Raw genomic sequence first — 15,412 nt, 5'->3', positions numbered from 1 at the left:
TTTTGACGCCTGAGAAAAGCTTTACATGCATTTTCAAAACTGATCAAATAAAACCCTGAATTGTTTACATCTATGTCTCAGTCTTCTCCCTCCTTCACTTTGTCGGTGCTTTGCTACATTTCTTGTGCACATGCATAATACAAGAGAAAGACCCACCTAGAAAAAGAAAAGTGCTCCCAGTGGTCAAAGACCACACAGGCCACCTTTAACTTTACATTTAGATAAGACTGTGAGACACATGTGAAGTTGATCAGTAGAGAACTGTTTGATTATTTGTGCCTCTTGAGCTTCTCCATGAGATGGACACTGATGACAGCAGACACCATGATGACCAGACCGACAGAGAACACGACTGTCTTCACCAGGCAGAGAGAGATACAGCAGAGAGATGTTTTTTGATGCAGAGAGAGATTTTTATTGTAAGGCATAAAAATGTCATAGTACAGTCAGGCATAAAAAGTCCTTAAGTATATTCAGCCATAAAACGGTCATAATAACAACATAGTATGTTAAAGCATAAAAAGTGATAAAAATATCATAGTGGACTCAGGCATATAAAAAAAGGACATAGTATAGTGTTACATAGGGTTAGATTCTGTTTTATTTTGGTGTTTCCTTTTGATCCTGTTGCTGATCCTTCTAAGTTGATGGCCTGATGGACACACACCTGTGCTGACTGGTGGTCTATTTAGGCCGCCCTTTGTTTCAGCTCTTCTCTCTCTCTCTCTGCCTCCTGCTGCATAATAAATAAGTCATAATAACGACATAGTATAGTAAGCCATAAACACGTCATAGAATAGTAAGGCATAAACAGGCATAAATATGACATAATATAGTAAGGCACAAATGTCCTAGGAATGTAATAGTATAGTAAGGCATAAAAAGTCATAAAAACCACATAGTATGATAAGGCATAAAAATTCATAGTATAGTAAGGCAGTAAAAAGCAAAAACATCATAGTAAAGTAAAGGCATAAAAAGTGATAAAAACATCACAATATAGAGATGCATAAAAAGTAATAAAAACAACATAGTATACCAAAGAATAAAAAGTCAAAAACGTCATATTGTAGTAAGTCATAAAACGTCATAAAAACATCATAATCATCATAGTCTCGCATTGGACGGCCCTTTGCTGCATGTCATTCCCCCTCTCTCTGCCTCCCCATTTCCTGTCTCTCTACTGTACTATCAAATAAAGGCATAAAAAAGCCCAAAAAATAAACTTAAAAAAAAAAAAAAAAAAAAAAGTCATAAAAACGAGTCATAATAACGACATAGTATAGTAAGCCATAAAAGTCATAATAAAGTCATTATAAAGCTCTCTCTCTCTGCCTCCTGGTGCCAGCAGCACCTTTGTGGTGCAAGGTATATGTCTTCTTTTCAGTTTCACCCATATATTGTTTTGAAAACTTTTAATGTAGGTAAACTTCTTTTCTGGTGTTGTGTCCATTATTATGTTGGTGTTTGAGCCAGACGTAACAATAGCAAGGCATAAAAATTTTCATAGTATACTAAGGCATAATAAGGCATATAAACGTCATAGTATAGTAAGCCACAAAAAGTCATAAAAATGTAAAGCATAAAGCATAAATAGTAAAGCATAAAAATGTCATCATACTTTAAGGCATAAAAAGGCATTAAATATGCCCTATTAACAGTAAGGCATAAAACCTCATAAAACATCAAATATAATAAGGCATAAAATAGTCATAGTATGTAAGGCATTAGAGTCACCAATAGCGATTTGCCAACATCATAAACATCAAATCCCATTCAGGGTTTTAAAGTATGCCGCTGTGTGAATGATTAGTGAAGATGTGTAGCTGCAGCTCAAGTAATGTAAATATTAATGCGGTGAAGTAAATAGAAATCTAGCCAAATGAAATGTAAATTAAAGAAAATGAAAATATGTTGTTGTTAGTGACTTAGCATTGCAGATGAAAATAGAGAAACATCGTAAAATACGGTTGTGTGCGTTTCCTGACATTGAAACTGGGATCCACTGAGGCATGACTGCCAGAAAGCCTGTTTTTAACTCTTTGGACCCTGTATGCTGTGGTACAAAAGCCCACTAAGGCCTGAAATTAATGTATTCCACATACTGCACTTGTATTTTAAGTGCAGCCCAAGCTGAAAGCTGGACGACACAGCATGCACCCCCAGCATGCAGGTGTCTCTGCAAAATAGTATTGATTAGCCACTCTATGCCAGTCAGTATAGGGCTTAATAGTTTTGTTCATAAGTACCAACACTGGCCTACTTAATTAGAGTGTGGCACAAACATATGGGCACTTAAACTGAGCAAGTGTAGATGATTTTTAGGCTGCATGCTTTGTATATTTTATTGTAGATATTTTGCTGTCATATTGTATATGGATCTAATTCCACAAAGCAGCCCTATGATCTAAAAGCTTCTGAACATATGCAAATGAGCAAAGTTGCAAGGCCCCCCAGTGTCCAGCTGGTTTGAGAGCGGGAGTGCGTTTGTTTATATTCTTGTTTAATGACAATCTCTGTAGTGTCATTAGCCACTTGTTAGCAACTGTCTTTTTTTTTATTAAAATTGAACTGATTAAAGCTTAATAGCTGTTTATAATTGTAAATATATCATACATGTTATTGCATCCCAAGAAGACTGCTCAGAACAAGATCTAATTGAATGATGGTTGCCGCTTAAGAGACATACAATTTTTTATTTGTCTGGTTTTTAAAAGACTTGAATTAATTTTTATTTGTTGCGAAAACATGAAGAAAATTAAAGGAAAACTGAAAATCACATCTGTAACAAGTACTTGCACTGTCTCGCTAGCAAGTTTGCAGCTGTTTGCAGACTTAAGGATCAATGTTAGTGAAGTGATAGTTTATTATGCTGAGAAAAGCTTCACGCTTTAGTGAACCTCTTTCAAGAGTATCTAGAGTATTTGATGCTCCAAAGAGAAATCTTTCAGCTCATTCTAGTTCAAGTATTCCTTTAAGTTCAACTAAAAAGTGAAACTCCTCGAGTCAATCGTAATTAAATATTTGGTTTGCATCATTATTTATCGATGTGCAGTCAGTGTATCAAGTGTGTTTCTATAACAATAATGTTCTATTCCTTGCTGAGACACTCACAATACACCAGAGCGGGATTAAGTGTTTAATCACAAAATTACAAATGTGAGAGAGGCTTATAGATTTAATAAATATAATGTTGCAAATATAAGAAGCTCCTTTACTTAAGTTTAGTGAAAAGATTAAAACATGGTTTAAAAAACTATCAATTACTTTGGTTCTAAAGAACATGGATATTTACAAAACAGATGTAAGTGCAATCTTTTTAAGAATTTGTAAATATGACTTCATGCAGTGTGACATATATTGCATTAATAAAATTTACATATTTTTTGTACATTCTTGAACAAAACAACCTCTATAAACATTTTCACAGGGAAATCTCTTTACAATCATTGTATTTACAAAGTAAGAAAATATATTATTGGGTATAATCAATGGATAATCAAGAATAATTTCATTTCAAGTTCGTTTCTCAAATTAAAAAACAGTACATTTTCAACATAAATGCTTTATTTTTCTCTGTTTATTGTATCATTAAAACCTTACAGAAGTGTTTCATGTATATTCAAAATATTATAAAGGAAATAAAACCGCTGAATTGTTTACATCTATGTCAGTCTTCTGCGCATTGTTACATATAGTGTATTAATGAAAGTTATATTATTTGTAATTTTTTCAAGAAAACAACATCCACAGACATTTTTAACAGGGGAATCTCTTTACAATCATTTTATTTACAGAATGAGATTATTGAATATTGGGTATAATCAATGGATAATCAAGAATAATTTGCATTTGTATTGAATATTAAAAGTTTTTTTTGCAAAGAAACAACATTTACATTAACAGTCATATATTGTGAGTATCTTTGACGCCTGAGAAAAGCTTTGCATGCATTTTTAAAACTGATAAAATAAAACCCTGAATTGTTTACATCTATGTCTGCAGTCTTCTCCCTCCTTCACTTTGTCGGTGCTTTGCTACATTTCTTGTGCACATGCATAATACAAGAGAAGGACCCACCTAGAAAAAAGAAAAGTGCTCCCAGTGGTCAAAGACCACACAGGCCACCTTTAACTTTACATTTAGATAAGACTGTGAGACACATGTGAAGTTGATCAGTAGAGAACTGTTTGATTATTTGTGCCTCTTGAGCTTCTCCATGAGATGGACACTGATGACAGCAGACACCATGATGACCAGACCGACAGAGAACACGACTGTCTTCACCAGGCAGAGAGAGATACCAGCAGAGAGATGCTTTTTGATGCAGAGAGAGATTTTTATTGTAAGGCATAAAAATGTCATAGTACAGTCAGGCATAAAAAGTCCTTAAGTATATTCAGCCATAAACGGTCATAATAACAATATAGTATGTTAAAGCATAAAAAGTGATAAAAATGTCATAGTGGACTCAGGCATAAAAAAAAGGACATAGTATAGTGTTACATAGGGTTAGATTCTGTTTTATTTTGGTGTTTCCTTTTGATCCTGTTGCTGATCCTTCTAAGTTGATGGCCTGATGGACACACACCTGTGCTGACTGGTGGTCTATTTAGGCCGGCCCTTTGTTTCAGCTCTCTCTCTCTCTCTCTGCCTCCTGCTGCATAATAAATAAGTCATAATAACGACATAGTATAGTAAGCCATAAACACGTCATAGAATAGTAAGGCATAAACAGGCATAAATATGACATAATATAGTAAGGCACAAATGTCCTAGGAATGTAATAGTATAGTAAGGCATAAAAAGTCATAAAAACCACATAGTATGATAAGGCATAAAAATTCATAGTATAGTAAGGCAGTAAAAAGCAAAAACATCATAGTAAAGTAAAGCATAAAAAGTGATAAAAACATCACAATATAGAGATGCATAAAAAGTAATAAAAACAACATAGTATACCAAAGAATAAAAAGTCAAAAACGTCATATTGTAGTAAGTCATAAAACGTCATAAAAACATCATAATCATCATAGTCTCGCATTGGACAGCCCTTTGCTACATGTCATTCCCCCTCTCTCTGCCTCCCCATTTCCTGTCTCTCTACTGTACTATCAAATAAAGGCATAAAAAAGCCCAAAAAATAAACTTAAAAAAAAAAAAAAAAAAAGTCATAAAAACGAGTCATAATAACGACATAGTATAGTAAGCCATAAAAAGTCATAATAAAGTCATTATAAAGCTCTCTCTCTCTGCCTCCTGGTGCAGCAGCACCTTTGTGGTGCAAGGTATATGTCTTCTTTTCAGTTTCACCCATATATTGTTGATAAACTTTAATGTAGTAAACTTCTTTCTGGTGTTGTGTCCATTATTATGTTTGGTGTTTGAGCCAGACGTAACAATAGCAAGGCATAAAAATTTCATAGTATACTAAGGCATAAGAAGGCATATAAACGTCATAGTATAGTAAGCCATAAAAAGTCATAAAAATGTAAAGCATAAAGCATAAATAGTAAAGCATAAAAATGTCATCATACTTTAAGGCATAAAAAGGCATTAAATATGCCATATTACAGTAAGGCATAAAACCTCATAAAACATCAAATATAATAAGGCATAAAATAGTCATAGTATAGTAAGGCATTAGAGTCACCAATAGCGATTTGCCAACATCATAAACATCAAATCCCATTCAGGGGTTTTAAAGTATGCCGCTGTGTGAAGATTTAGTGAAGATGTGTAGCTGCAGCTCAAGTAATGTAAATATTAATGCGGTGAAGTAATAGAAATCTAGCCAAATGAAATGTAAATTAAAGAAAATGAAAATATGTTGTTTGTTAGTGACTTGCAGATGAAAGAGAAACCATGTAAAATACGGTGTGTGCGTTTCCTGACATTGAAACTGGGATCCACTGAGGCATGACTGCCAGAAAGCCTGTTTTTAACTCTTTGGACCCTGTATGCTGTGGTACAAAAGCCCACTAAGGCCTGAAATTAATGTATTCCACATACTGCACTTGTATTTAAGTGCAGCCCAAGCTGAAAGCTGACGACACAGCATGCACCCCCAGCATGCACCCCCAGCATGCAGGTGTCTCTGCAAAATAGTATTGATTAGCCACTCTATGCCCAGTCAGTATAGGCTTAATAGTTTTGTTCATAAGTACCAACACTGGCCTACTAATTAGAGTGTGGCACAAACATATGGGCACTAAAATTTCAGCAAGTGTAGATGATTTTTAGGCTGCATGCTTTGTATTTTATGTAGATATTGTGCTGTCATATTGTATATGGATCTAATTCCACAAAGCAGCCCTATGATCTAAAAGCTTCTGAACATATGCAAATGAGCAAAGTTGCAAGGCCCCCCAGTGTCCAGCTGGTTTGAGAGCGGGAGTGCGTTTGTTTATATTCTTGTTTAATGACAATCTCTGTAGTGTCATTTAGCCACTTGTTAGCAACTGTCTTTTTTTTTATTAAAAGTGAACTGATTAAAGCTTAATAGCTGTTTATAATTGTAAATATATCATACATGTTATTGCATCCCAAGAAGACTGCTCAGAACAGAATCATAATTGAATGATGGTTTGCCGTTAAGAGACATACAATTTTTTATTTGTCTGGTTTCTAAAGACTTGAATTAACTTTTTTTATGTGTTGAAACATGAAGAAAATTAAAGGAAAACTGAAAATCCATCTGTTTGGAATCAAGTACTTGCTACTTGTGGTTGATCTGCAAAGTTTGCAGCTGTTCTGAACTTAAGGATCAATGTTAGTGAAGTTTATTATGCTGGAAAAAGCTTCACGCTTTAGTGAGACCTCTTTCAAGAGTATCTTTTAGAGTATTTGATGCTCCAAAGAGAAATTCTCAGTTCTCATTCTAGTTCCAAGTATTCCTTTAAGTTCAACTAAAAAGTGAAACTCCTCGAGTCAATCGTAATTAAATATTTTGTGTTTCTGCATCATATTTTGCTGTGCAGTCAGTGTATCAAGTGTGTTTCCTATAACAATAATGTTCTATTCCTTGCTGAGACACTCACAATACACCAGAGCGGGATTAAGTGTTAATTCACAAAATGAAAAGATGTGAGAGAGGCTTATAGATTTAATAAATGTAATGTTGCAAATATAAGAAGCTCCTTTACTTAGTTTAGTGAAAAGATTAAAACATGGTTTAAAAAACTATCAATTACTTGGTCTAAAGAACATGGAATTTACAAAACAGATGTAAGTGCAATCTTTTTAAGAATATTGTAAATATGACTTCATGCAGTGTGACATATATTGCATTAATAAAATTTACATATTTTTTGTACATTCTTGAACAAAACAACCTCTATAAACATTTTCAACAGGGAAATCTCTTTACAATCATTGTATTTACAAAGTAAGAAAATATATTATTGGGTATAATCAATGGATAATCAAGAATAATTTTCATTTCAAGTTCGTTTTCTAAATTAAAAACAGTACATTTTCAATAAAATGCTTATTTTTCTCTGTTTATATTGTATCATTGAAACCTTACAGAAGTGTTTCATGTATATTCAAAGATAATTTATAAAGGAAATAAAACCCTGAATTGTTTACATCTATGTCTGCAGTCTTCTCCCTCCTTCACTTTGTCGGTGCTTTGCTACATTTCTTGTGCACATGCATAATACAAGAGAAGGCCCCACCTAGAAAAAAAGAAAAGTGCTCCCAGTGGTCAAAGACCACACAGGCCACCTTTAACTTTACATTTAGATAAGACTGTGAGACACATGTGAAGTTGATCAGTAGAGAACTGTTTGATTATTTGTGCCTCTTGAGCTTCTCCATGAGATGGACACTGATGACAGCAGACACCATGATGACCAGACCGACAGAGAACACGACTGTCTTCACCAGGCAGAGAGAGATACCAGCCTCTGGACCTGCAGCACAACAACACAGGTACATACATACAGTGGTTAAGAGGAAGTAATAAATCTGTTATTCCTTTTACTGTTTAATGATATTTAAGTTTAACAGTATTTATTGTGCTAACTCCTATTTGTTCTACACTCAGTAATAACAACAACATTTGTCAAACACGGTAAAATTGCATCAGCAAAAGCAGAAGGAAATTAAATTATTTATTTAATCATTATCATCATTTAATGTCCCTTTAAAAAAACTTCTGACATGGTGGTTGATCATGTTCAGAATTTATTTACTTGGACAAAGTAAAAGTTTTATTTAAAAAATAAATCCTTATATGCTCTGAATTTAATTCCACACTGTGCATTATTATTATCAACAGGTTGTTTTGTCTGTCAGACTTACCAGTGTGTCTCCAACAGAAATCATCAATCATTTTACTGTTGTTGGTCCAGCTGACCTGGTTGCTATGGTTACAGATGATTAAGTCATTCAGCAGATAGACATTGAGTGAAGCACCAGAGGTTGTGACCTTTGACCTCTCTCCTCCCTCCTGACTGCAGGTGTTGGTGTCACATGTAAAGGTGCTGTTGATGTGATGTGAGTCCTGTGTGCTGCAGGTCACAGTGAGGCTACAGGAGTCTGAGCTGCTGGACACAGAGTCTACTGTCAGAGCAACTGGAGACACTGGATCTGAGGGGGAAAGTTTACATGAAGCGTTTCAGAAACATGGCAGCAGATTGTCTCTGTCAGTGTCTGGGATGTTAACAAACCTACCTTGAACTGTGACGCTGTATCTAGCTAGTATTTTATCTCCTTGAGCCGCTGTCACTTGTGCAATATAAACTCCACTGTCTGCCTCTTGTAGATTCTTCAGTTTCACAGAGAAATTTTTCACAGAAGCCTCAACCCTTCCAGTGTAAACATCAGAGACTATTGGTTCTTTACCAGGTGAAAATGTTACTAAAGTGTTACTTTCCATTGAATATCCATTGAAAAATCAAAAAACCCTCAGGTACATCATCCTCCATGACCTCCAGCATTAAATCCTTCCCCTTCTGCACAAATACAGGAGTCACAGCACTGGAGCCTGTAAAACAACACAACAGCACAGAATCACTTGAATGTTGAATTCAGTCATGAATTAGTCAGTGATCATTAAAAGTGAGATGAATATTGAGACAAGAGAGGAGCCACTGATTTGAACCTTGTGTTCTCAGCACATTCAGGTTCATGTTTTTATAGATATAAAATATAATCTGAGATTAGCTCATGATAAATAATTACATATATTTGATTCTGATGAAATAAAGTGACCGATCATCAGAAGTATTGATACTGACAACTATAACATTGTATCAGCGAAGAGGGGAATGTGATAAGATCTTAAAATATCGATTCGACCTGTACTTCTCAATTAACAAATGAAATCTAATACCTGTGTCCTCTGAGAAAACAAAACCCCTTCAGTCCCACAGTGACGTCACAATGTACATTTAGACTTGAACTGTTTCAAGTGTTAAAGTATTGTTCTTTTTAATCTACATAAAGGACTAACTGACCTCGTCTTCCTGACTGCTCACATTCTTTCAGATAGAACATGTGTGTATTTCTAATCAACATGAACGTCACATGTTGATCAGTTCTGCCCCTGGTGCTCAGTTTATCATTCACAGTAAAGAAGCCTGCTCACGTATCATTGCTGTATCTGTTAATAACAGTTCATTAGTGTTCTTGTCTTACCTGGTGCCTCTATGCAGACCAGCAGTCCCAGTATCACAGCGACAGACGTCATGTTCTCTGGCTTCACTCAGTCCAAACTGCACAAATGTGAGGTGCGTGTGTTCTCCTCTAACAGATCACAGGGTTAAAGTCTTATACAGATGTGCTTTTCCTGTCAAAAACACTCTCACAGGCGTTTGCGTGCGGGAAGTGAACAAATGAACTTCTCTATTCAAGTTCCTCCTGTTCTGTATACTGCTTGAGATCAGTTAATAAACACTGAATATTTTTTAATGCAAACCTTTATCAAAGTACCAATTGATATCCATGAAAAGATGATGAATAGTAAGTATTATGTGTTCCAGGCAAAATCTTGTGGGCTTCTTTGCTTAATAAATATAGCTCTCTCTATATGTATAGTTCTTATTTATTCACTCTAACAGGACCTAGTTTTTTGCTGCACAGAGTTAACTGGAGAGTCATTTTCACCTGTGGCCTCCGGGATCAAGAGAAATTTGAAAGAAAAAAAGTGAAAGAAACAAAAGAAGGATAAAAAACGTTACATAGGAACTACAAATTGCTAATTCTTTGTTCTATGTATTTGTTTTTTACTGGTGCAGTTTTTGTTCACTTCAACACTTAAGTTGCGAGTGATGACCATTTCCTTTCTGATCGCTCTGTATTTAACAATCTTTGTGTTCTCGGTTTACCCTATGGCAAGATGGAAAATGAACCTGTGATGACGTGTAAAAAAAATAAACTGTCATTCTTTCCACAGTGATCACTCTGCACTCTAGGAACAAAGATAAAGAAAAAGCAGAAAACAACCAAAAATTTAAAAAAATGTCAGTTTGTTCTCTACATTTCATTTGAGCCTGATTCTGTGCCAGCACCTTGCACCGATGTGCACAAGGAGACACAATCTGAAGCTCTGAAAAAACAGTTCAATGAGAATTAATTACAGTTTGTTTTAAAACCAAGACTGGTCTTCCCCGTGTCCTCCTTCCTAGCTCTGAAGGTCCAACAGGTGATAATGAGTCATCAGGTTTTATCTTGCTCTCCTGTGCTTCACTCTTCACTCACTGAACTCTGAGAAGTTTCTGAAATCTGGACTCAGAGATCACCTGACTGGTTCTGTTGAGCAAAAGATTTTAATTTTCCTTCACTCCTTGCTATTAAAGCTCCTGTTGTTGCTTAGAGCCTGTATCAACATTCACCTAGTTCTGGTTTTATTTAATTGACATTAATACTAAACCCCCGATGAAACCAGCTAACCGTGTAATGTTTTATGTTAATTTGCTCAGTGGTACTAGAACAGGCAGTCCGTGGAATGATTTTTTAGCATCTTGGTGTCTTAGGTGGCATTAAACAGTTTTGATCAGATTAATTTTTCCACTGGACTTTTGGATATTGCAGAGAAATAGTTTGTGACCACTAATATTTATATTAACACCACACATCACACACACGGTATATATATATCATATATTATACTATACAAGTGTGTAACGTGGATCTTCGAACAAAGTCTAAAGCACTTCCCATTACACCTAATCTACATTTTTATTCCAGGAATTCCTTCTTTTGGGATTTTCAAAGGTCAGTATCTTGCACTGGATTAAGGTAAGTGAAAGGTAAGTAAAAGTTAAAGTATTAAATCTAGACTTACATGTCTTTAAGTATTATATGGACCTTAGTTTTCATAAAACACAGCTAAAGTTAAGGTAAGTTTTAACATTGTGTTGATTTGTGTAAAACTGAACTTGTCATTTTATACGTTGAAACGTTGGCATAGCAATGTGTTTAACTACAATCTTACATTTTATGACTGGAAAGTGAACTCTTGGATTGTTTGAGCTATTCAGTAGTTGAAGATCATTAAATGTTTTCATTTGTTGAGATGTCTGAGCCGTAAACATTTAAAGTGGTTTTGATCAGACTGATTGCAACCTTTTTGTTGTCACATGAATTAAAGGGTGTAAAGCCAATGGAAAAATCTCTCCCATGGCTTTTTTTGTGGGGGGTAACCAGGGTGATGATATCGACCAGATTGGCCCAAAAATATGTCATCTGCAGCTGAGGCTCTGCTGACAATGCTGTATAGGATCTCAGCAGGACAAGTAACGAAAGCCCATAAAGCTAATATCAGAACAATATCAGGTTACTGACATGAATTCATTATTTTTACTGCGAATTAAAAAAGTTTTAGGGGTGGAGAGGCGAATATTTTCTCTGTCTTTTTTCATATTACCTAGTGCCACAGGTAACAGAGTTTGAAGGTGTCTTCAATGAATCATGTCTCACTCAGTAAGATAACATTAAAATCACATGGACACCGTAGGCTGCAGTCTGGCACGCAACGGCTGATCCTGTCTTCACACCTCTGCAGCCAGCTCTCATCTTGCTTAACGCACTTTGATCATTAAAATTACTTAACCAATCTTCTACTTGTCTGTGTCGGTCTCTGAGTCCAAATTCAAAAGTAACAAAGCTGTAACATGGCTGTGGCAGACGGTCGCCCACCCTGTAGTTCTGGTTCTGTCCTCACGTTCTTCTTATAAAGGGAGTTTTCCTCTCCACTGTTCTAATGTTACTTCTATTGAAATGCCCATGAAGAATTAACACATTTCTGAGGTACATCATCCTCAGCACCTCCAGAAGTAAATCCTTCCCCTTCTGCATGAATACAGAGAGTTCAGCGCGAGCTGCGAGCTCGTAAAAGAGACACATAATACAATGAGAAATCTACAATGTCTCTATATAACTAAGTAATATATGATGTGTCTTAGTCTCGCAAGCTGCATGTGTTGCTACCGCTACACGGCCAAAATCAGGTACTGATACGGCTATCATACACACTTTAACAGTGCTTGAGCCCACCTAGTCGCATTCTCTAATCAGCATCCAGACTGAAGCTCGCCATATTAAAATAAGAAAATGTGTCCACTTACATGATAGTTTTAATATTTCAGTCAATTGCATTTAAACTCCTTCCATCTACATATGTTTTTTTGTTATTGTTTCTCGGCTTAATGTTCATTACCAACTAAATCAGACTATTTGTTGAAACAAGCTTCTTGGCTTGGCTATCCTCCACTAGTAGCCTCAAATATTTAATTCATCTGATATGTTAATGCTAAGGTACAACAAATCAGATTTTAGAAATATAATTGGAGTAATTGACTAGAAAAATTAGGTTAAGAGACATATAAAATGAAAGGTCATTCTGACCACATCTATTACGTGATTACATAATAAGGAAAGTGAAGCGTGTTTTTGCTGTGTCTTCAACCAAACTCCTACCTTAGTGCACATGCACATACACAGTTTTCAGTAGGGGGCGGCTGTCCTGGATGTGCAATGTGTGTTAGCATTCAATTCAATTAGTAAAACTATAGAACAGTGGAGAGGAAATCCCTTTTAAACAGGAGAAAACGAGAGTGGGACAAGAAACCAGACTCAGGGTGGGCGACCGTCTGCCCAAGCCTTGTTAGCAGCTTTTGTTACTTTTGAAATTGGAACTCAGAAGCACGACATCAGAACAAGGGTGGAGATGGTTTAGGTATTTGAATGGTCAAAGCGTGTAAGCACAAGAGGAAGCTGGCGGCCCTCGGCGGCAGATAGACGGTGCTCGAAGCATGGGAATCAGCCGTTTGTCCAGCTGCCGCCTGAGGTTGCCATTGGTGTTTTAAGTTTCTACTGAGTGGACCATGATTCAGTTGAGAGAAACACCCTCTCAAACTCTGGCTCTCTGAGCTGTGGCACATGCGGTATTGAAGACAGGAAATATTCGCCTCTCCACCCCCTACCTTTTTTTTTTGTTGAGATTTCCAGTTGAAAATAAGGAATTCAGTCATTAACCATGTATTGAGACTAGGTCTAGTTTACTGGGCTGTGTGGTTAACTGTGATCGTGCTGAGATCGCTATACAGCATTGTCAGCCAGACGGGCGCTCAAGCTGGCAGGAGATGACATATTTTTGTAGGCGCCTATCTGGTCGATATCATCACCCCTGGTACCGCCACAAAAAAGGCACATGAGAGTTTTCCATGGCTTTTTCAATTATTGCCAGAAAATAAGTTCTGTGGACAAACAAAAGTTTCAGCAAGATCATTCTCAACAAATGAAAACACTTTAATGATTTTTTGAGGCCTAAATCCAGTCACCATGAAAAAAATAATATGCTATATCCCTTCAACGTCAACTGGAATATGACAAGTCATGTTTTTACAACAAATCAACACAATATGTAAACACTAACCTGTACTTAGCTGGTGTTTTTATGAAAAACTAAGGTCCTATAATTAACCTGTCTGAACACTTAACTTTAACTTTTTACTTACCTGTCACATACCTGTAATCCCCATGTCAAGATCTGACCTTAAAATCCAAAAGAGAATCCTGTGAAAGGAGATGTAGATTTAGTGTAGATGGGAATGTGCGTTTATGCTTTGTCAGTAGAAGAAGAATCACACTTTATTACACACACTGTAGTATTATATAAGAAAATATGTATTGAGAGTGTGTTGTTGTGATGTGTGGTGTTGTGTATATATATACTTATATATATATTTTAAGTGTTTGTCACAGGAACTTATTCTTCTGCAATAATCCAAAATGCCAGTGGAAAAATTATTTTCAAACTGTTTAATGCACCTAAGACCACAAGATGCCTAAAAAAATATTGCCACGCGACTGCTGTTCAGTACCATTAGCAAAATTAAAATTAAAACATTACAGTTAGCTGGTTTCAGGGCGTCCTAGTATGTAATGTCATTAAATAAACCCAGAACTAGGTGAATGTTGAGTACAGCTCTAAGCAAAACAGGAGGCTTATTATATGAGCAAAGAGTGAAGGAAAATAAAATCTTTTGCTCAACAGAACCAGTCAGGTGATCTCGTAGTCCCAGATTTCAGACTTCTCAGAGTTCAGTGTTGAAGAGTGAAGCACAGAGAGCACGATTAAAACCTGATCGACTCATGTATCACCTGTGACCTTCAGAGCAGGAAGAGAGACATCGGAAGACCAAGTTTGTTTTAAACAAACATGTACTAATTCTCATGTGGGAACTGTTTCAGATTTCAGATGTGTCTCCTTGTTGCACATCGGTGCAAGGTGCTGCACAGATCAGGGTCAAATGAAATGTAGAAGAACAAACTGACATTTTTGTTTTAATTTTGGTTGGTTTTCTGCTTTTTCTTTTATCTTTGTTTCCTAGAGTGCAGAGTGATCACTGTGTAAAGATGACAGTTTATTTTTTTACACGTCATCACAGGTATTTTCCATCTTGCATAGAGTAAACGAAAACACAAGATTGTGTTAAATACAGAGCGATCAAAAGGAAGTGGTCATCATGCAACTTAAGTGTTGAAGTGAACAAAAACTGCACCAGTAAAACAAATACATAGAACAAAGATTAAGCTATTTGTAGTTCCTATGTAACGTTTTTTAATCCTTCTTTTTTGTTTCTTCACTTTTTTTCTTTCAAATTTCTCTTATGTCCCGGAGGCCACAGGTGAAAATGACTCTCAGTTAACTCTGGTGCAGCATAAAAAAACTAGGTCTGTTGAGTGAATAAATAAGAACTATACATATTGAGAGAGCTATTATTTATTAAGCAAAGAAGCCCACAAGATTTGCCTGGAACACATAATACTACTATTCATACATCTTTCATGGATATCAATTGGTAACTTTGATAAAGGTTTGCATTAAAAAATATTCAGTGTTTTTAACTGATCTCAAGCAGTAATACAGAACAGGAGAACTTTGAATAGAGAAGTTCAA

General features: G+C 35.9%; 1 protein-coding gene across 1 annotated transcript; it reads right to left on the bottom strand.

The window, feature by feature from the left end:
• Positions 1-7,087: 7,087 nt before the first annotated feature.
• Positions 7,088-9,735, bottom strand: LOC111231123 (natural killer cell receptor 2B4-like). The gene is made up of 4 exons (XM_022758125.1): positions 9,646-9,735; positions 8,680-8,992; positions 8,308-8,595; positions 7,088-7,916 (listed from the first exon to the last, which is right to left on the bottom strand). Exons 2-4 carry the CDS (start codon positions 8,882-8,884, stop codon positions 7,795-7,797), a joined length of 615 nt encoding a protein of 204 aa, XP_022613846.1. The 5' UTR covers positions 8,885-8,992; positions 9,646-9,735; the 3' UTR covers positions 7,088-7,794.
• Positions 9,736-15,412: the final 5,677 nt, after the last annotated feature.

This window comes from Seriola dumerili, unplaced genomic scaffold (assembly GCF_002260705.1).
Source record: "Seriola dumerili isolate Sdu_G_001 unplaced genomic scaffold, Sdu_1.0 BDQW01000291.1, whole genome shotgun sequence".
NCBI classification, from domain to species: domain Eukaryota; kingdom Metazoa; phylum Chordata; class Actinopteri; order Carangiformes; family Carangidae; genus Seriola; species Seriola dumerili.
The sequence above is the reverse complement of the archived record's forward strand: the minus strand, read 5'-3'. Positions and strand labels throughout refer to the sequence as shown.